Source organism: Xiphias gladius, chromosome 24 (genome assembly GCF_016859285.1).
Source record: "Xiphias gladius isolate SHS-SW01 ecotype Sanya breed wild chromosome 24, ASM1685928v1, whole genome shotgun sequence".
Lineage (NCBI taxonomy): Eukaryota > Metazoa > Chordata > Actinopteri > Istiophoriformes > Xiphiidae > Xiphias > Xiphias gladius.
The window spans coordinates 19855588-19878471 of record NC_053423.1 but is presented as its reverse complement, the minus strand read 5'-3'; the positions used below and the strand labels follow the sequence as shown (position 1 = coordinate 19878471).

The 22884-nt window shown below is 42.0% G+C and overlaps 1 protein-coding gene and 1 long non-coding RNA gene across 4 annotated transcripts in view; one reads left to right on the top strand and one right to left on the bottom strand.

Annotated features, from left to right (window-relative positions):
- Window positions 1-20499, top strand: part of nedd9 (neural precursor cell expressed, developmentally down-regulated 9) — a 36577-nt gene extending 16078 nt beyond the window's left edge. The window contains exons 2-7 of the mRNA XM_040121795.1: window positions 1788-2198; window positions 13829-13927; window positions 14667-14804; window positions 16526-17701; window positions 18505-18594; window positions 19456-20499. Of these exons, the coding sequence (XP_039977729.1) occupies window positions 1788-2198; window positions 13829-13927; window positions 14667-14804; window positions 16526-17701; window positions 18505-18594; window positions 19456-20004 (2463 nt within the window). The 3' untranslated portion in view covers window positions 20005-20499. The remainder of the gene's footprint in view (window positions 1-1787; window positions 2199-13828; window positions 13928-14666; window positions 14805-16525; window positions 17702-18504; window positions 18595-19455) is intronic.
- LOC120786360 lies at window positions 2080-22334 on the bottom strand. Of its 3 annotated transcripts, none has more exons than XR_005706711.1 (7): window positions 21556-22334; window positions 18475-18537; window positions 11088-11141; window positions 8950-9064; window positions 8176-8291; window positions 5074-5196; window positions 2080-2178 (listed from the first exon to the last, which is right to left on the bottom strand). It is a non-coding gene; the product is annotated as an uncharacterized LOC120786360 (long non-coding RNA). The 3 variants fall into 3 exon arrangements; XR_005706710.1 differs by having other exon boundaries at window positions 8176-8278; XR_005706709.1 differs by lacking the exons at window positions 2080-2178; window positions 5074-5196; window positions 8176-8291 and having other exon boundaries at window positions 8738-9064; window positions 21556-22324.
- Window positions 22335-22884: the final 550 nt, after the last annotated feature.

Genomic DNA, 22884 nt, shown 5'->3' with positions numbered 1-22884 from the left:
TTCCCACACTGAGCTACTGAAGGGTGAGGTGTTAATAACAGGGCCCAAAAAAAACAAAAACCTACTAGAAAGATAAGTGAAACTGACCTATCCTTTGAATGGTTGCATTTGCATGCTGAAACATTTCAAATCAGTTTCTTGTTTACATGTTTCTGATAATCCACTCAGTAGAAAAATGTCTTTTTGATCCAAACGTGCATGTAGCGTATTGTCCGACAGGGAATCCAATTTCTTTCTCCTACTCAGCTCATTTCATGCGATTTGAGTGAATTTAATCCGGCTCACTATGCTGCAAGATGAGTGTATGAAGATTTAAGGCCAGCAGCAGTGGAGCTTAAATCCTGCTGTCTGTATCAAAGTTTATCTACAACATGTGGGAGAACCAAGAACCTGGGTGACATGACAACAAAAATCCAATTTATTGTTATTATATAGAAGAACTGTATATTGGTAAATGACAGAAAAAAATTTAATTTACAATAAACGTGAAATGTTAAAGAAAAACTAAATAAAATATAAAGTAATATAAATAGAAGAAAGGGCAAAAGAATAATAATAAATGTAATCATTAATAATGGCGTAAGGCTAATAAAGAAAACATAAGATAAAATATAGAAAGATATGATGCTGAGGACATTTACTTAATAATCTTTTTGTTGTAAGCAAACGTTTCTTATCAAGGTTTAACAAATTCAGTAACAAATAACTGAGATTTAGAAAATTCAATCCTACAGTCCCTCTGTAGTTGTATCTTCATTATAATACAATTTTTAGCCATTTTATTGCAAAAACTGTGAACAAACAAGGGGTGTGTCAGCTGTTTGTTTCTTTTTACTGTATTTGCAAGGCCCGTCTGACTGGGTAGTGGTACTGCAAAAATTAAGGAAATGAGGTCATGCGCATGAAACAAAGACAAGCTGAGGAAACTGAACAACAAACCCTCTCCTCTCTTGCGGCACCTAACGTTAAGTTGCCCTCGAGCAAGGCACTTAATCCCTAGTTTTGTTTTTAGAGCGTACACGGCTGAAAGTACAGGACCGCTGATGCGCCAGGCAGCTCCCGGGAGTTAAAAGTTGTGTGGGCATCAAGCTGCTGAAAAGGAGTATTCATGCTCAGTTAACTCCTTCCCTGGATGAACAAAGGCTAAAGGGAAAAGGCTGATGCATTTACAGAGGCAATTAGTCTTAAATGCCTCACACAGACACAGAAGTGGCACACTCTGGGGCTTTTCCTATCTCCAAAATCTGCGGTTTTGAGTCATTATCCCTAAGCCCTCATTGGCCCTTTAGATAACTGTGCCCTGGAGCAGGGCACAAGCTGAGAAAATCCCATCGAGTTCACATTCGGTTTGAAAGACATCTGGTGCGGAGCTGCGGGCTAATGCTAATCCTGAATGGTAATTTTAAGAGCAGTGAGACGTTCACCAGCATGTCAGTCACCAAAACTGCCATAGAAGTATGGTAAATGGTGTTAAACACTAGTGTTTTTTAAAGGAGTAGTTGACATTACTGGAAATATGCTCATTTGCTTTATTGTGGAGGGTTAGACAGGAAGATTGATCCCACTCTCGTGTCTGTATGGTAAATACCATGATAGTTAGCAGCCAGCCAAGAAAGCAAAATAAGCATATTTCATGAAATGTAAACCTATTATTATTTTAGTAAAATGTACTCAAACCTGACAAACATTATAGGACAGAAGGAAAAACTTGTTGTTGATATGTGCATATTCTTGTATAATTAAGCAAGAAAATGTGTCCTAAAAACATCTGCTCTCTCTTTTTGCAGAACCTGATGGCCAAAGCATTGTACGACAACGTGCCGGAGTCCCCCGAGGAGCTGGCCTTCCGTAAAGGGGACATCCTGACCGTCATTGAGCAGAACACGGGCGGCCTGGAGGGCTGGTGGCTCTGCTCCCTGCACGGCCGCCAAGGCATCGCCCCTGGCAACCGCCTGAAGCTGCTGATCGGACCCATGTTCGACGCCCAGTCCCCGGCGTCCGCCGCCGCCGCCCAGTCTCCTCCTCAGAGCTATCAGCAGAAAGCTGGCTCGGGGTCTCAGGGGCTCTACCAGGTGCCCCCATCCCTCCAGAGTCCACAGCAGCAAGGCCAGCAGAGCATCTACCAGGTTCCTCCTGGACAAGACGTCTACCAAGTCCCACCGAGGAGTACTCTAGCCGCTGAAAACACACCGAGCAAGGTGAGAAAAAGAAAAATGAAAGGGCACTCTAGTTTACATTCCCCTGAGGAGTGAAACTAATGACTATTTTCGTTATCGGTGAATCTGTCCTTAAATTTTTTGATTAATCCATGGAGAGCCGGCAATGTGCAGGTTTTCATTACAACCAGAGGCTGCATCGGCTGATTTCACTGTTTCCTTAAAGAGGGAGGAGGAAACTCATCAGTGAAACCGCCTGCTGAGGCGACTGGCTGGAAGGAACACCCGTGGCCTGCTGACTCTCTATGGCACAAGATTCCAACATCCCTGGTTTAATCGATTAAAATGTAAAAAAAAGAAAAGAGAGAGAAAAAAATGCCCATCACAAGTTGCAACAGCACCACCATGACATCTTACACTTGTAAGATGTCATGTGTTGTGTCTGACCAACAGTCTAAAAGTGATATAAAAAAGAAATATAAAACAGAAAAAGCAGCAAATCCTGAAGCAAATTGTTGGCATTTCTGCTTAATAGATGATGATTAATCGACTAATTGTTTGAGTCCTGCATTTCTCCAAAAGATTTTGGCGTCCATCCTTTACGTGAGCAGATTTTCAGATATTCACTTTCATAGGCCCATAGACACTGTACACAGAAAACTCTCGGTACCAGTGATCTACACAAGTAATATTCTTCAGATACAGTGGTAGAGAATAGTTAGATGGGGGGGTAGAAAATAAGGGAATGGAGTGGGTTTATAGAAAGACGGAAAATGGCGGCTGGTCCATTCCCTTGCCTCTGGAAGCAATTCTTCAGGATCCGAGCGGATTTAAAACGAAACATCAGCTCTGGTGAGTGTGTGTATCAGACGTGACAGGACATGGCATTTACAGATTTACAGGGTGACCTGCTATCCTGCAGTCTGCCACGACTCTGATCAGTGTGACTGCTCGCACAGAAAAACAGAGAGGCCGCAGAGATTGTGGGTCTGTGATGTGAAATGTGGACAGGGTGTGCCGGGCCTGGCACTCACCACAGAGCAGGGTAGTGTTTTTGTGCAGGGTTTCTATATTACTTGTAAATACATTGTGTGTAGCAGAGCCAGTCTAAGCCACAGAAAGGCAGTGAATGTGGGAAGAACATGTGGAAAAGCAAACAGCATAGAGCTGTTTTTTGGATTTTGGTGGGGCTAAGCTGCCTAAATGTAGTTTTTTTTTTTTTTTTTCTACTGTATTTAAATGCTGTAAACAGTCACTGACTAACCCACCGCACTTGGCCTGGTCACTTAGAGTAATGCTTTATATACAATCCTCCAAGCAGTGTGTAGATTGTTATTTTATTGGCTAGATCCGTTAAAGGATACATCTAGAAAATAAAGCCTATTATAGCAAAGAAGGATGACCAGTTTCCTGGTGAGTTTCACGTCTGGTCTGATACACATGCCAAGGCGATCGGATCTGAAATGAAAACTGGGGTATTTCCAGTTCCGCAGTCAATATATTATTGAAATATCCAGTGTTTTTATCTATGAAATAACCAAGACAGTTCCGTTTTCATGTATTTTGACCATGGTAACTGTTGTACTCCAGTAAACTATGGTAAGGGCCGACCGATTAAAATCGGGTGCTAAGTAACTTTGTAAACTGTCTCAGAAAATCATACAGTAGCCTACCATGGTAGGTGAAGCTATGGTAAACTATGGAACGCTCAATAAAGCTTGTGTCTGGTCGAGTTTTACACAGCAGTTTTCTCTAAAATTAGGCGAGCAAGTGGTTAGCAGTAGAAACTGACGTTTTACTGCTACAGCTTTACTTGGTCTGCTATGCTTATGATAGCTAACTCCGCTAACATTTACTAACATAAGCAGCTGGATGTTAGTTAACAGTAGCGTATGGTGGCTAATGATAGCTGATGTTAGCTAACTCTTGCTACTTTAAACATGGATGTTAGTTAACAGTGGTCATGGTAGCTAATGGCAGCTGACATTAGCAAACTTTAGCTAGTACAAGTGACTGATGTTAGCTAAGATCAGCTAAAATTAGCCACATTAGCTTACGGTAGCTCCTGTTACCAAAACTGGACTAGATATTGCTTATAACTGACATTACTGAGCCAGTTTGCTGGCTTTAACTGTTCTCTGTCTATCCAGTGATTGTCATTTGTGGCCATTTTCAGCAAAAGTTACATAATCGTGCTTTGAATACACCATTTGAACAAGAGTGAGAGGCGTGATCTGTCATTAAATGGAAGTCATTGGCAGGTGTGTGCTGATACATCAGGGAAAATTTTCCAGTTTATCCAACTGCTTAAGTAGTTCCAGCACCTCAGACCACATCATCCCTCCAGGAGACGGATAGTAATTATATGCTGGATGAGCTTTTGATACCCTAAAAGGTGTTTTTTTTTTTTTTTTTTTTCTCCCCCAAATATAATCAGCTCCAGCCATTGTAGACATGAGCTAAGGTGTGCATTTTAGTAGGTAAATAGGCAGCCGGCGCCAGGAGCTTAGAGGACTGTGTGGATCACTGCACAGGAGTGAGTGTGATAAAGTCAGTCAGAGCCAGGGGCTGAGAGGAGAGGCTCGTCGATCATCCTGAACACTCACACGCAAATATACAATATATGTCCGCACACATACATGCACACAGCAGCCCTGTCAGCCAACGCCTCACTTCTCCACTGTCAGGCTTCAAGGCTAAGCTTAGAAATGGTATTAAAAATGCTTTGGTGATAACATGGAAAATTAAATGTGCTTCTAATGAGTGAATTTGGAGCTGTAACCATGTTATTGGAGAGATTAAATTGAGTCTTGGACGTTTAACTTGCCCTCCAATCTGTGGTTATCAAAGTGGTGCAATTTTCAGCAGTTGTTCCTCTCTATTAAATAGAAAGATTTTTACTGTGTGCTTCACTTACATCTGTGTGCGTGTATGTCCATGTGTCAGTGTGTTGCAGGAGTCCAGACAAGGCCGTGTTGTTTTCCAGTGACGTCTGACTGTTGGACAGACACACCATCAGTCTCTGTGGCCACAGACAGTCCTGTTAAAGCCAAACAGCAGTATCTGTAGTTAAACTGCAAAAAAAAAACAGATTTTAGGAAAAGTATTGTTGGTAGTGGAGGAAGTTATTTCAGGCATCCAGGGTTCAAAAAGTCCCCATCAATAACGTTATTTTTGATATAATCTACAACCATAAAAAAGGTGATTTGCTCCAAATTGCAAAGATAAAGAGTTTGCAATTTGTTGTACCTTCTTCTTTACGGCAGCAGCAGCTACGGTTCAGTATTTAGGGCCATTCAAATGGCCAAAATCATACACAACTATTTTAATTATAGACGAAAAAGATTTCACAAAGCTAAAATAATTCAAACTGAAGGCCATAATAAAAACAGTAAAGTTAGAATTGTCTAGGAGACTTGTATGAGGATATTATTAAAAGAAAACCTGAATGAACCAGCAGCTCCTTCCACTTCATAAGCAAACTATACTGTCATATGTCATAGTATTTATAGAGAAAATTTTTGTTGATGTGAAATCCAAACCCTGACTTTTGCTCTTGAAAACACCAAACTCAGTCTTGTTTACTACTGCTCGTCTTTGTGGGAGCAGTATTGACAACAGGCCGTGAGCGTTGGCTCATGCTGCATGCGGTGCAACGTGCTAAGAGTCGATGGAGCTGAAGGAAAAAGCCATTTTCTTATTGTCAAGTTTAAGCGTGTATGCAAACACACACACACACACACACACACACACACACACAGAGGCTTTCCAAATGATTATGGAGACTGATGCAGGCTTCCTTGACTGATAATCCCCTCTCAAATTACTCTAAAGCCCTCACCCCAGCTCCACTAGAGAGAGGTTCCTGTATGTCCTTCACCATGTGTGTGTAGAGTCATGCATGCATGCAGTCCTGTCCTCCAGAATGTGTCCTCGGGTTTGCATGCCAACACCGCAGTGCAAATCCAGATTGGCGACCGGTTATTTTCTCTTCATGTGGTGTTAGGGCTCTGGTATATAAAGGCACACTGAGGTTTGGCAATCCTTTCCTCTCTGGCTGTTTGGTTTTGATGCTGCAGCCTTGTCCCTGGGTGACCCTGCTGGGACCTACACAGCTGCCCCCCCCCCACTCCTTCAAGGCCTTTGAGCTGGGACCGTGTGGGACAGATGCCTGGAGCTCTCTGCCACACAAAGAGTCTCCTCACATGGAGGCTAGGAGAAGTCTTGTTACCGCTTTTTATCATTCTGCTCTTAGAGGCCCGTTTTTCATCTCCGCCCGCTGCTGTTGATTTCCTCTTTCTTTTCCAGCTCTGAAAGGTGTGTCTGTTTCACTCCCTCAGTTTTTTCCTCACTGTTCTGTGCTTCCCCCTCTGACTCAGGCGCTTAGGTCACGCCGTTCAAAGATGGGTTGGGTTCAGAGTTCAAAGATCTCTGCCGGGCGTCTTATCTACTCCTACCAGACGCCCTTTTCATTCCTCACTTCCTGCCTTCATGAGGTCTGCTCCTTGTATGGGCATTTCCTCCATTCACTTTGTCATACCCCATAGATCCAATCTGCTCATTGGTGCCATAAAGACGTAGGGGTGCAAAATAAGGATTGATAAATTCCCACACAACTCAAAGTTCTCTGATAACTTATTATGGGCTATGAGAGTGTGCCATCTACCTTGATAAAACTCCACTTTTGGAAGTAACCAGGTTGTGTGTAATGAATGGCTTGTTTGTTTGCCTTTGCCATATTTTCTCTGCCTAATCATACACACGACGATCTCAGCACCAGATAAGTGAGTTATTTCTTCCTGGAGCGGGCCAGCTCCTTCAAATGCTTGTCTGCTCGCTATTGTCGCGGTTGTGATGAATCACCGGCCCATGAGATTTGACCGAGAGGGCAAGGTCATAAATCAGTTGTACCAAAAGTAGCCTGCTCTGCGGTGTGCATACTGAGAGGACTTTCAAGGGGAGAAAGTTTTCACGTGGAGAATATGATAAAATAAGAGATGTAGGAGGAGAGAAGACAGGAAATGCTTTGCTGAAAGTTAACATCTTTAGCTGTGATACTGACATGGCTGTCGGGTTGACATATTCAAATTGTCTTTGTTTTTATCCAGCTGACTGCCCAAAACCCAAAGAGATTCAGTTTCCTATAACAGAAAACCAAGAAAACCAGGAAAAATTCGAATTGAAAAACCCAAGCAAGTGAATTTTTTTGGCATTTTTAGGAACACTAGTGGCTCTACGGACGGCAATGTCGGTCTGGATGTTGGTCAGTCCACCCTTTTGGTCCAGACTGAAATATCTCAACAACTATTGAATGGATAACCATGAAATTTTGTACAGACATTCATGGTTTTCCAGAGGATGAATCCTGCTGACTTTGGTTATCCATGGACTTTTCCTCTGGTGCCAACATATGGTTGACTTTTGTGGATTTCATTGAAACATCTCTTTACGTCCAAATACCGACAAAACCGATGACATTGCCAATCAGACTCAGCTGGTAATTAGCAAATGTTGGCGGGATAATATGGTAAACTAAGATGGTGAACACAGTAAACGTTACACCTCCTAAACATCCTCATGTTAGCATTTTCATTGGGATCATGTTGCCATCATAGCATTAGCATTTAGCTCAAAGCACCACAGTGCCCCAAGTTCAGCCTCACAGATCCACTGTAGAATCTTACTCTTGTTCCCTGTTAAAATTTATGCTAAAGGGGTCATTCAATTCATTTCTCAGTTCACATTATCCTCTTTTCTTTTGGAGGTTTGTCTCCTGATATTTTTTTCTTAGAATGTAAACACTGAATGTCAGACTCATCTTTACTTCTCTTCAGATAATCACACTGCCAGATTAAGAAGCTGCTTTGATCAGGGAGGATGAGCGATGATCCTTATTAGTGCTAAAATCAGTGTGTTCTCTTTTAATGCTCTTCATTAAGTCTGCTGTCTGTTTGGGTTTAGCCACTTGGACGTGTTATGGAGACGGCTGAAGGCCTCACAGGATTCCAGACTTAATTACCTGCATTAATTAGTTTGGCACTTTAATAGGCTGGTGCAGCTCCGAGCAGCAGAGGGGAACGTTATCGAGCAGTTCTGGGGAGCGAGGAAAATGGCCCACAACGCTGCAAGAGACATCTTTGTGCCGTGATTCAGCAAATTAGAAAAAGGCAGGTTATTACAGAGCAGAAACACACCCTACATTTAGGAAATGCAGTCATATACAAAATTATCACTGTTACCTAACATATGACTGATAGCATGGTTATTTTGCTGCAGGCGGTGGAGCTACAGGGCTGTGTTGACAGAGTGAAAGGTAGAAACAGGCGGTGGTCGACCAGATAGGTAGAAGAGAGTACAAGAAAAGAGATGAGGGGGTGTGAATAAGGAGATGGATGGGTGGATGGATGGATGGATGGATGAAAATTCTATAAAGCATCACTGTCACCATCTTTTATACCCCGAACCCTGGTGAAAAGCCGTGTTAAGGTTGTTGATTTGTGTCAGCGGGTCATTAGCAGGGGGAAGTGGTTGAGCGTGCGTGCGTGCGTGTACGTAACCAATGAAAAGGTGTGAAATGATGATTTCCTGTAAAAGCTTGCCACACACATGCGCCCTAATTCGGCTCTGGCAATTCTGCAGAAATGAACTGTGCTAGGGCAGGGTGACATGGTGGAAAATATAACGAGAAAGGGGAAAAAACCAGCATATAGTTTATTTGTAAATTGTTGGGCCGCCTCAAGCCTCCATTAACGGCTTCAATTGGCTGAGATTCTCAGTGTCTCCGAGACTCTACCAGAGGGAATGAACACTGTTCTTCCGAGAGATATTCCTTCAGTTGGTGTTTTGATGATAGTGGTGAATGGATCCAAAACCTCCCGCTGGTGCTTAGCTGGCTTCAGATGTGGTGACTGCAAAGGCCAAAACATATGATTCACATAATTCTCATACTTCTCAAACCATCCAGTGTATGGAAGAATCTGCATTTGTTACTGTATGTTTCTCCACTTATTTATTCGGGTTATTTCCTTTAATTTGCCATCCGTCTACATATCACAATATGGCAAACGTATGAAGAAAGACATGCAAATTGATGTTCAAAACAGTGAACTGTGTTCCACTAAAATGTAGGGCTGCAGCTAATAATTAAATCTATGATGAAAATAATCAAGTGATTTGTTTGGCTTAATATGGTTTTTAAAAAAAAGTCAATGTACCAGAGCCCAAGTTGACATATTCATGCAACATCCAAAATCCAAAGATATTCAGTTCAATATCATACAAGACAAGAAAACCAGAAAATATTAACATGTGGAAATCAAACAAGGGAACTTGACAGTTTTCCCCAGAAAAGTAATTAATTAGGCAATTATCAAAATACAATTAGTTGCCAGTTTATTGGGGAACACCAAATCAAAAATAAATCAGTCTAATGCAAAAGTCCTGTTATTAATCCTACTCTCATGAAGGTTATAACGTTCAGTTTTTGTTAAAACCGTTTCAGAGAGATGTTTATTCAGCTGTATAATCATTTTGGAGGGTGTAGATTTGTGGTGCTGGTGAACTTTATCACATACCGAGAGGCGTTTCCATTATTTAGCCTGGACTCATTAATGTAAATGGGATGAACAAAATAATAGAGCTACAACTGACATTTCTACTTTTGTGCAAATCAAACTCTTCATATGTGTAAAACAAAAACCTCTGACTAATCTTCTTAGATTTTAATTACAGTTTGCTCAGAATCATACTTGTACAACAACAACATGATAGTATCATCATGTTATGTTATTCTGGTCTCTGATTTATCTCCCAGACCCATGGCACAGACTAAATGTTGAGCTTCCCATCAGTGCGTAATATCTAACAGAGTATATGACAAACTCATGAAGTAGTTGTTGACATTATGACGACAACTCCCAAATGACTCTGAAGTAAAGCTGAAAAGTCCTACCTGCAGAAGCCTGAGGCTGCCAGGATGCTAAGTAAACAAAGTATTGCTGAAAGAGCCATGAGTCACTCAGCGTAACACGTAGGAGCATTAACAAGGCATCTATTTGGCTCCTCAGGGCACTCGTTTAAACCTGATCCATCGTTAGTCTTTCAGTTTGCTCTGCCTCCTCCATGAAGGAATCCAAGAGCCTATCACCTGAGTGGGAACAAATGTTTGCACAGTCGCCCCAGCTCTTCATGATGTCATCGCTCTCTAGAAGGACTGCCATCGCCGCCGTGCGAGCGCCAACCTCATTGGACGTGGTAAATATTTACTCAGCATCAATTATAGCAGTGCCGAGTGGCCTCGAAGCAACAGCCCGCTGGGTAAACAGCGGTCCGAGTTGGGAAATAAATGAGCAATGTGCATCTGGCAGCGGCTGAGAGGAGTGGCTGATGGCAAGAGGTGCTGCTCAAAGCAATGGCATGTACCTGTGGAAAAGGTCACTGAGGTCTTTGACAGACACCTCACTGTCATCTGCATGTGGCAGCTGAGTCCAGACATCCCCTTATCGTCAGCACACAGGCTCAACCCGCAGGGACTGAAGCCGGGCTGAAGTGACCTTTTACCAAGCACCACTTTGTAGTTACTTAGTGAAAGGCAAGCTCTCCCAGCTCTCTGTCTGCTGTGTCTGGATATATGCTCTGGGACGTTTTAACAGCCTTTTTTAATTCACACTCACAGCACATTTTTATTTTGCAAACAATTAAAACAACCATCAGTAACGCGCTCTCAATCCATGCTAATAAAACTACAACAGTTTTTTTTTTTATTTTTATTTTTTTTAAACATACACACTGATGAGTGGGTACGGACACGGAGGTACTTTAAATCACTGCACCTAATTACCAAAATTTGCTTTAAAAGATCACGCTCTAACAGTCATTCATATCTGAACATACTGACATGATACACATACTTTTCGATTCCTTGTGACTTACACTCTCCAAGGATATCATTGTCTCCGATGTCCATTGCGAACAGCGTCCATAAATCTGAGAAATCAAAGAAAAAAAACTTCTTATAATTCCAGAACTTGCCTGAGAATAATAGTTTTTTTCATTTTCGTCAGGATCGAAATGGGTGAATTGCAAGAGGAACAGCTAATAACTAATTCGGCATACTTTTAATGGTGCCGATTTTGCCAACATGTGAACACATACAGGCTTAATAAATTGGGTTTAATTTGTAGTTCCCAGCCACTATAACTAACTAATTCCATGGCAACACGCTACTTTTTTTTCCACAAACCCCCAAAGCCTCCAAAATATCTAAATCAAAGTAAGATGATACAGGAGTTACAAAATCCATTTAATAACTTTTTCATATGCACTATTATTTTGGTATGAGGTTTTCAAACTTTGAATACCCTTAATCTACATCATTTGAACCTATTTCTGATATTATACGCAGTGTACAGTGAACCAAACATTTTTATAGTGCCATACGGCCAGATGCTACATCCATGAATGTGCAATAACACATGACAATAGTCTGGTTAACGTCACTGTACTGTATATGCTATAAAGTAGATACATAACATCTTTTTTTTAAGGTTTCGACGGCCTGAAGTGTTCGAGCCACAGTGCGTGAGAAGAGCCAAAAGCAGCTAGGCTATTTATTCCTAGGCTGGTTTATATCAGAGTTTGGGGTGATGCGTTTAAAGCCCACAGTGTATGTTTCAGCTCTGACCCCGACAAGGCCCTGTTGGGATGATGTATGCACAGACAGGAATGCCAACAATGAAACACCTTAAATCACCACGGGCTTGTTCAGATCGGACTTATGAGAACCATATGGACTACTGCTAGTCAGTCTCCAGCTCAGATGAATGGCATTCCTTTCCATACTAGGCGACGTACTCTCATTTTCCGTTCCTCACCCTTTCCCCCCTCTTCCACCTCTGTTGCCTTTTTTCATAAATCTTTTACAAACCCCTTCCTCTACCCCTCTCTGCTCCTTACTCAGAAACATTAATCCCATTCGGAGTTGGCTGAGGTTACGGCTCCTACTGCTCACGCTCCGATAAATGTGTCCACAGTACGAGAGATGGTATTAGGATATTAACTGGGCTGTACAGCGACTCTTGACTGGATACGGGGACTAAAGTCTTATAGCTCCCTGGAGACTTTCCCCCCTCTGCCAGTAGGCTATGCGTATGGTTCCTATTTTCGAGCCCTGTTAATGAACCCAGCTCGTTCCAGTGTTTGTCGATAGTGGTGCGTGGGGGCAGAAGAGGAGTACCGGGCTGGGGGAAGGACATTCCCAGCATTCCTCTGTCTGTCTGACGCAGCAAGGAGGTCTGCAGCTCTGCTTTTAGGGGATGTGAGATGATGGCAGGGCAAAGGGGGGATGGAAACACCGGGATTGGGAGGTGTGGAGGGACTGATTAGCAGTGACGGTAGAAGGAGGGAAAATTTGATTTTAAAATAAATAAATTAACAAAAAATTTCACTGTAGGTGGAGCCAGCAGTGTTTGTGTGTTTTGTTTTTTCCAAGCAATAATCACACCATTATTCTGTAGCCTGCCTGTACCATAGTGTAAAATACTTTAAAAAGGTGTACATCCTAAACCTAATTTTGTTTTTTGTTATTTGAACTGAAGTCCTCATGTGTGTTTTTTCCAGTAGAGCACTTTGCTGAAATATAACAACCCGTCACAACTCGGTGTTTAGTTCTGTATTATCAGCTTTCTTTTGCCTCTAATGTTTCAGCCTCCAGGCCTTTAAATCGAGACTTAGTGGTTGTGTGTCCCAGACATCTCACTGGTTTTATCACAAAAATAAGACGATATTCTGTAAACACACGGTTCCTCATCAGGAGACATCTTTATCCCAGTCCCATTTTAATTGCCTTAATGAAGATGTTTTATTTATTTATGGCTAAAACATATAATCGATTAATCGATTACTGATCAGCAACTATTTTGATATTTGATTGTCACTTTTCAAGTTCCAAATATTTGCTTGTTCCAGTTTCTCCAGTGTGGCGATTTGCTGATTTTCTCTGTTTATATCGTTGTAAATGGAATATTTTAGGGTTTTAGACCGTTGGACAGGAAAAAAAAAAAAAAGACTTGATCATGGGCTGGGATATTGTGATGGGTATTTTTTGTTGTTTCTGACATTTTATATACAAAACTTGAATCTTTATTTTCTTGATTAATCGATAAAGTATTTTTTCAATGTAAGGCTTTACTAGATAGTATACAGTATAGAGCTGACAGGAAATGGTGCCAGGTTGGACTCGAACCAGGGACATTGCAACATGGTTGGAGTCTTAAACCCTTAGACCACCAGGATGTTTATGTCATTCAAGCTACTGACTCAACAGAATCTTTGCCCTGCAGCTCCAGATTTCTGTTTATAACTCGGTTTCCTGGGTTCTTCGCAAATATCCTGAAACAGGGAGGATGTGGGTCTGTCCCAGAACATATCTGCCTCCACTGTAATCACTTACTGTCCCTGGGTCATTTGAGGACCGAGAATGAGGAACAGGCAAAACAGCAGAGAGCAAAGGCACACACCGAAGTCAGGAGCAGTGCGTTTGTAATTGTGATTCTCAGCGTTTGTCTTGAGCACTGCTGTTCTCCAGGTGTCATGTTTTGGTTTTTTTTTTGTTTTGTTTTTTTTAAAGACAGCAGCTCTGATTGTGTCTCTCTCCCCCTGCTGTGATTGGACAGGTGGTGACCCCGACCAGAGTGGGACAGTCCTACACCTACAGCCCAGGCCAACACAACCAGCAGGACCTCTATGACGTCCCACCCAGTAGATCACAGGGGGTAGGTGTCTCATGTTCCACAGCATGTACAGTACGACAGCAGGACCTACAATAGGTTTTGGCTGAAATGTACTATCACATGTATTCTAACAACTTCTAAAGAAATCAATTGTAATCCAAAAAAAGAAAATTTTGGATGACAAGTTCCAACAAGCATTTTTCCTACAATATCAGTTCTCTTAACTGTAATGAATCATACTAGTGTTTTTTGTTCTAGCCTACGTCCTACAGATATCACAAAGTTAACGCTATAGTTAACCATTCGTCTCACCATAATCCTGTGTTTTTGGCTGGACCAAAACAGTGGCGCCAAAACCTGCAGTCTATAATTGATATTTTTATAACAAATTGAATGAGAATGTGAAAACAATGCGACAGTGTGAAAAGGGTTGGTAGAGACCAAAAACTGAGCTAAAAGAGGGTGAATATTGGACTTGTATTGATCTGTTGGACAGAAATACAACTGCAAATGAATGATAATATTTATCAACAAAAAAGGTGATAGTATATTGTGTTGCTTTGTTCACAACTTGTTTCCACTGACCCCAAGTGACCAAAAACAATCAGTTATTGCAGATATAAAGCAAAACTAGTGGCGCTTTGATACAATAAAAGGCTGCTATTGACCTTATTCAAATAAAATCAACTCACTTTTGTAAAAGAATAAACTAGTTCTCAAGGATAATTTAAAGTTTTTACCCCGTATTTTGTGTTTATATCACCTTATTCTCATGTTTCAGGTGTACGATATTCCACCTGGTCAGATGTTCCCTGGTCAGCACAGCACTGCCAGAAACCAGGGAGTATATGATGTCCCCCCTTCTCAAATGGACCACAGGACACAAGGCGTTTACGACATACCTCCCTCTTCGCAAGGGGTAAGAGAAAATTTCAACAACTAGTTGATCTTCAGCCACAACGAAAGGGCATAATCATTCAGACACGCCATTTATTTCAGTGAAATATAGTTGAATTAAAGAAGTGGTAGCCGCTTATGTCCGGAAAATGTTTTTTTAATGTTTATCGATACAGTTCCTAGTATTTCTCTTATTTGTCTGCAATAAATGAATAATACATCAAATGTCATATTTATGACATTTTTGTGGCTGCACTAAATGAAAGCTTAGCCTGCCAGTAGAGTTTAAACAAAACACCATGAGTATGGTTCTGTGTCTGAACTCTCCAGCGAGGGGGGGAAAAAAAAAAAAAAAAAAAGCAAGGACATAACTAATTTCTTTCCAGACCCTCTAAGATTTCACCAGACTTCCAGACCCGACCAGGCAGAGAGCCATCAGTTTGTTTGTAATAACCTGAAATATGCTGGGACCTGTTATTTGCGTCGTTCCTAATTACAGTTTGGGCAGGCTTGTCTAGCTGTAAAGAGTGCATTTTAAGGCTGATGGAAATCGCTTGCAGGCCACCATTTTATTCACCAAACTGCACTCCCATCGTGCTTTGTACCATGTACGTCAGGAGAGGCACACTGCTCTGTCAAGTTGGTGGGAGGATAAAGCTTTCTCGTACTCTGACAAAGGAAAGGAATCAAAGGCAGAAACTTTGAGGTTTAAAATATAGTATCTACACAGGCCAGAAGCTGTTTCACTTCCTCAATTTCTAACTGCAGTACTGTTGTACAAAGTGTATCTGGTGAAAATCCACATTCAGTGCATTTTAACACTTTCCAGGTCACAGTCAACTTTTTCCAATACGCCGATGAGAATGAGAAAACTTGTTTCTGTAATCGGGTTAAGCTGGTTTCCCCAGCTAGTCTTCTCCTGGAGAATGCAGATTTCTCAGCAATATATACAGGTGATCGGATTTCTAATCAACTCTCTACAAGTACACATGTGCGTGGTAAAACGGCTGTAGACACTAAAAGACTGTAGGCAGAAGAGGCACTGAATGAAAGGAGATATCATTACATGTAGCAGTGTGTTCTCACATCTAAAATAATTCCATCCAAAGTCAGACTTAAACTGAAACTAAGATAGTATCCTCTATAAGTCTACGTAACTCTATTGACTGTTAAATTTAGACACTTGTGCTGCGAGGACAAGCTCCTCTGTGGCTTCTGTCATTGCTACAGTTAAAGTAAGCAAACCAGTCTTCTAAAATAGTTTTGGGCAGAGGATAAATCTCATTGCGCGTATACACAGTTTGGCAGTAACCAGGTTACTACATTGCATGTCATCGTGTCCTCTGATTACCTGTGTAGCCTGGTTTCTCTGAGTAACCTGGTTACTTAAGTGTTACATCGTGTTCCTGGTGTACAAGGAACAATTGTCTGTTGATGTCTGGTACAAACCTAAATTAAGAACGTTATCTGATGAAGCAGAATCTTCCTGGAGAGAAAAAGACTTGGTCTGGATTAAACTGAAGTCTTTTTCATGCTTTATTAACTAATTGTAGGGTGATTTAAGGGCCACTACTTTCAGTGAAATGGAACTGGAAATTGAACTGTGTTTCAGGAAGAGAACTTTTTTTGGGTCACATTTTATTTGTGGAGCCTTTTTGGTGCCGTGAACATGAACACATCGATTGTGCTGCATGGTTGCGAAGCTGCAGTGGAAATGAACCTAATGATTTTCCTCACCCACAGGTCTACTCGGTGCCTCCCTGCAGGACCAACCCCGCCCTCCAGGAGGGAAACTACGACTTCCCGCAGCCTCTGAAACACAAGCAGGAGGGCATCTACGACGTACCGCCGCTTGCCCTCAACAAACCCACACAGAGCCCCCAGTCGCCTTACGACTTCCCCCCCAATGTGGAGCCTGCTGCCCATCATCAACACCCAAATACCAACGGCAACGAAGGAATCTACGACGTGCCTCCGCCCACCCTTCATTCAGGGGCGGGGTCTCAGCGGGACATATACGACATTCCCCGGTGCAAGCAGCCCTCCCAGCACAGAACCTCACCTGCTGACAGAGATGGAAGCAAAGGCATCTACGACATCCCCGCTCAGGATGCTCGAGCAGTAGGAGACGTGACGGACGGCGTGAACCGCCTGTCGTTCTCCAGCACCGGCAGCACACGCAGCAGCATGTCCACCTCCTCGTCCTCCACGGGCTCCAGCTCAGAGGGCCGCCTCACTTTGGATGTGGACGCTGCTGTCCAGAGGTTGTACCGCCTGCAGCAGGCCGTGGAGGCTTCCGTCTGGGCTTTGCATTCAATGGCAGCTTCACCTCACTGGAGAACTTTTCCCTTCATGGAGTGCCATGCTAACGATGTCCGCACAGTGCTGGACAGGGTCCGGGCTGCTCTGGGGGACTTCATAGTGTTCGGTCGAGGGGCTGCAGCAAATTCTACATCTCTATCAGACTCCAGTCTGCACAGTAAGCTGAGACGGCAGCTGGGACGCCTGGAGGACTCTCAGCAGATCCTTCTGCAGATCTACCAGGTCCTGGAGAACTGCAGCTGGGCTCTGAACACCCTGGCCTCCTCTGGAAAGCACCACAGCAAGAGCGACGACCTGGACCGCTTCGTCATGGTCTCCAGGACTGTTCCTGATGACGCCAAGCAGCTGGCGTCCACGATAGGCAGCACTGCCGAGCTACTGTTCAGGCGGACGCACGTGGACGGGTCTCTCTCTAACGGGAGCACACCTGATGAGAACATTATCCACCCGCTCACCTCCCCCTCCTCAGATAACGACAACTACGGGGACCAGACTAAGCCCTTCCCTGTGCCCTCCAGCCAGGACAAAGACAACATGAACAACAGTGAGAAGTGTGTGAAAAGCTGGATGGAGGACTACGACTACGTACATCTGCAGGTAAATGCTAAATGACGCGAGAACACGAAAACTGTGTGTCAACTGTACGCGGAATTTGTCAGACGAAGTCACAGTTATAAAAGCAGGATATCAGAAGTGCAGAGCAGCAGCTTGGAAATGGCTTGGAAGTGACTGCTGGTTAACATGTAGTCTCAACGGGCCTTGTTTCAGCCACTACTTCCTACTTGTTCCGTTGACTGACAACGGAAACAGGAAAACATGTAAATGACAACAGCTTTATTGGGAATTTGCCTGTAGTAAAATATTTTATACGTGAGCAAAGACAGTAGGAGAGAAGCAATCAATAAAAGGGTGGTCCGACCATATGCTAGGTTATGACCTAGTCTTGTTTCATTAAATGTGGTGCAGTCTGTGTTGGTTTTAGCCCACTCATTGACAAGAGTCCCAGGGTCAGGTCAGTAGTGGGTAGCGGAATGCAAAAACAGAATTGTTTTTTGAGATACTATTAGGAGCGCCAAAGTCATATTTTCAAATCCTACTCACAGGGTCATATTTTTGAGATCACCTGAATTGGAAAACATGTAGCTTATGTGGTATATTTTCTATACTAACAGTAAGTTGGTGGGCAATGTTGCAGTTAAGGATTTTGTGCAGTCTTGCAAGCACTTCATTGGGGTTTTAAAGCTCATGGCCTACTCTTATTGCTTGATCAGCTTTATTCCCAGGGACTTTGTAACACAGGAGTATGTTATCTGATTCACGTAGCATGTATCGAAAGGTTGAAACTGGGCTGTGTGAGTAAGTTTGAATACCTTTTCTCACCTCTTCGTCTTCCTGAACAGGGCAAGGAGGACTTTGAACGTCAGCAGAAGGAGCTGTTGGAGAAAGAAAACATCATCAAGCAGAGTCAAGTCCAGCTGGGCCAGGAACAGGTGCGGCTTTGTTGTTTTTTTGTTTTGTTTTTTGTTTTTACAGTCACAGACGTTGCTACGGATTGGTGCTTCTGTGTAATTCTCTGTTATCAGTCAGAAATAAATATCTTAATTTACCATGTCGGACACAAACAGCTGCTGACCTTTTTGGGTTTTCATGGGTACAGAGACTTTGTGAGCCAAAAAACAGGCCAGGGGGAGTCAATCATTTGGAGCCTTTTTCGTAGCCAGGTGGCACCTCATTTTATTACACACTGAAAATAATTAAGATACTAAAAAGCCCCAAAAACATGTTTCCTCGATCAGCTTCGTACTATGAGTGTTGCAGTTCTACATGAACCTTTAGTCATATACTGTAACTACTAAAATTTGCAACTGTTGGCTTCAGCTAACAATTGTTTTTCTCAATTAATCAACAAATAGTTTAGTCTGTAAAGCATCAAAAAAAAAAAAAATAGTGAAAAATGCCCATCACAACCTCCCAGAGCCCAGACTTTTATTTTTAAACCGCATGTTTTACTGGACCAAGTCCAAAATCCAACACAAAAAAAAAAAAAACAGAAAATCCTTATATTTAAAAAGATGGAAACCAGCAAATATTTGGTATTTTTGCTTGAAAAGTGAATCTTTTATCAAGACAGTTGCTGATTTTCTTTTAAAATTCTTTGATTAATCAACTAATAGTTGCAGCGTTAATTGGAAGCTGACTTGTTTTGTTGTGTCTTACAGCAAAAGAACTGTAATCTTAGAAACAATTTCACAGAGCACGACCTCATATAACTATCTCTGTAAAATCAGAGGTATGGTACATGCTGACCAGTCAAGGTCAGAAAATAATCTAAATCCTGTAACCCTTCACAGATCAATCAGTTCAAGAAGCTGGAGCAGGAAGTGATCAAACCCGTGGAAAACGACATCACACAGTGGACGTCGCACCAACACTCAGGCGTAACCGCGGCCTCCCCCTCGGACTCTTCCTCCACCGTGTCCCCCTCAACTCACGTGTGCGCTCGGGACCGCCAGCTGCTCGGCTTCTACTCCGAGCAGTGCGAGCAGCATTTTGTCACGCTCCTCAGCGCCGTCGACGCCTTCTTCAGCTGCGTTAGCGCCGGGCAGCCTCCCCGCATCTTTGTGGCGCACAGCAAGTTCGTCATCCTCAGCGCCCACAAACTGGTCTTCATCGGAGACACACTGTCCAGGCAGGCCTCGGCCCCCGAGGTAGCAAACAGGGTGATGAACTCCAGTAACGTGCTGTGTGACTTGTTAAAGACGGTGGTGGCTGCGACTAAAACGGCCGCCCTGAACTACCCAAACACAGCTGCCATCCAGGAGATGGTGGACAGAGTCACAGACCTCTCGCACCACTCGCAGCAGTTCAAGGAACAGTTAGTGCAAATGGCTAATTCGTGATTTGCAACCATATTCCTCCTGTACATTTCACCACAGACTCCTTGTGTACATTAATCTAGCACAAAATATATATTTACCGTATATATATAAATTGCTCTTCATCTGTAAGCCTGTTTTAATGTTTGTAAATAGTCTGTTCTGTAAATATTTGCTCTATTTTTGTGTAGATTGTTTTATATTATGGTATGAATATAAATGTAGATGCAGTATTGGTGTCTCTGTAGGATTATGTGGACAGTTTTCATAACATTCCTGTTGCATATTATGACGCACCTTATGAGATGGTTTTTTTTTTTTCATTTTCAAAATGTCGTCGATGTGTGTTACTGCTGGGTGTGACAGTAAATGTAAAAAAACAAAACAAAAAAAAATCACGTTAATGTGGATGTGTGTGGAGATCTCCACAAAGTAAAGCATTGTTCTTAACCACGTGACTGTGTCTTCATTTCTCGGACATAACAGATTTGTAATAGTAAAGAAATTCTCCAGAGAGCAGAGTGGTTTGGTAACCGCAAGGTCAGAAGCAGGTGGTCATTATTGTATTATTTTAAGGGGGCATTTACCCTAACTGTTAAAACATTTTCTCACTTGTTTCTAGTGTCTTACTCCTGCAGATAGTTTTTGTTTCCCAGGTTTTGAGATATATTTCTGATGCCACCCCGATATATTGAAGGTGAGTTTAATTTTGGTTGTGGTGGAAAAATTACATGTAATACATTCAATAATAATTATGTCTCTCACCTGAATTAGTGTCCCCGTTACACCAGGTAATCCACAGAAACTGTCAACAGTATTAGGTGGGAATTTTATTGAATGTTTGAATTTGGTCTTTTTTTAAATTTAGTAGAATTTAAACAAAAGTAATTATAACTTTAAGATAAGCTATACTGATCCCAAACAGGGAAATTAAAAGGTGCACTGTTAAAAACAACTTCCAGTGCCTTTCCCTAGAAACAATAATTAACACGAATGTGCAATTAGGCATTTTCCCTACTGCTTTTAAAACATTATGATAAAACCTCTGTTGAATTGGGTGGGGGGAGAGAGATGAGAGAGAGTACTATTTTTTTTATGTGTGCATTAAAAAGGGAACCAACTATGCCACCTGGGGAATTACACCCAATGAATAAAGTACAGCTAGGGAGACAGGTACTGCCAAATACCAATTACCTTAAATCCACAGTCAAACAAGGTTCATAGACTTGTTCACTGAAGGAGCACAGGTGCAATTCAAAATTGAAGTGTTTTTATTGAATTGTTCAAATAAAAGAAACTGAAAAGATACCGGTTGGTTTAAATGCTTAACAGTATTTTAAAATGGTTACAAGAAACAGTGTCTGAACAATGACCAAACATGGAGAGCACTTAAAACAAAACCAAAATTAGGCAGAAACAGCAGCAGGTGGGGACCACCGTGGTATGAAAAGGGTTTCAACCAGGAAGCCTCACGGAAATACCCTGGCTAAGAAGCTAAAAGAGTGCACAGTGTACACATATCACAGTTAACAATGCAGCTTCTTCCTAAAGCAAACAAAGTGTCCGGCTACATACCTCTGCAGTGTGAATGAGGAGACCTACAACCATAGCACATAGAAGAAGCAAGAGGTAGCAATAAAGCTAACAGGTGTCTTCAATATCCCTGGCCGTGATTGACAGGAAAGGAGGAGCTAGTGAATCAGCAAGGGAGGTTCAGGGGCAGCACGGGGGAAGTGTTTCCCAGTGTTCCCTACCACAGTAAGCAGCCAGATCTGGATATTATTCACCTTGATAACTGCACGCCAATCTCAAATCTTCCTTTTCCGTCTGGAGCAGATGGAATTTGACGAACTACATGATCTAAATGCTAACAATATTCTGGAAAAGTCCCAGTCTGGTAATCAGACTAACCACAGCACTGAAACAGTTTTATTAAAAGGTACTAAATGACCTGAGAGTTTTACAATTGATCAAATGAATCCATAGGCTCGAGAAATAGGTAGGTAGGTCTCTCTGGTGTAGTGCTTGACTGGCTTCGCTAAAACTTGACAGGAAGGAAACTTTTTATTAGTTTAGGTTATTTTGTATTACAGACATTTGATACCAAATACGGTGTTCCTCAAGGAAGTATTTTAGGTCCTAATCTTTTTTCTTTACACACACTCCTTCTGGGCAACATTATTAATCACCATAATTTCAAATATCACTGCTACGCAGTTGATACACAACTTTATATCTCTGTACTCAGACAACCTTAAACTCTTTGGGGGCTTTTTTTACCCATCTCACAGATATAAAGCCTTGGATGAGTAAAAATGTTTTGTTTTGGTTTTTTTTTTATTTAAATGGGAAGAGAAGAGATTCTACTTGTAGGATCAAAAGCAGGAAGACTGGACTCAGTGTTTGCTCTATCCAAAAAAAAAAACCAAGACAAGTTAGAGATCTGGGAGTGATTTTAGAAATTACATAATTTTTTTTCATCCTAGGAAAATTGCCAAAATAACTCAGAACGATGCTGAAAAGCTGATACATGCTTTTATTACAAGCCACTCAGATTGCTACAACTCAAGAAAATTACCGTTAATTCAGAACGCTGCAGCCAGGAATTTGATTAATCAAAAAAAAAATTTTTTTTTACTCATCCAAGGCTTTATATCTGTGAGATGTGTAGATAGATAGCCAGGTAGCCACTGCTTGTGTCACGGCAGTGGCTACCTGTTGCGTTGGTCTCAGAAAAGGGGCCTAAGAGCACAATTAGGGAGGGAAATGTGTCAGTAAAGAGTCTTTACTATACAAAAACCCATGCAGGTAAACAAAGCACAAAGGGCCAGGCTGAAGCAAAATCCAAAAAAAAAAAAAAAAAAAAACTCAGGCAAGGTCCAAAACACAATCAGGATCAAAACG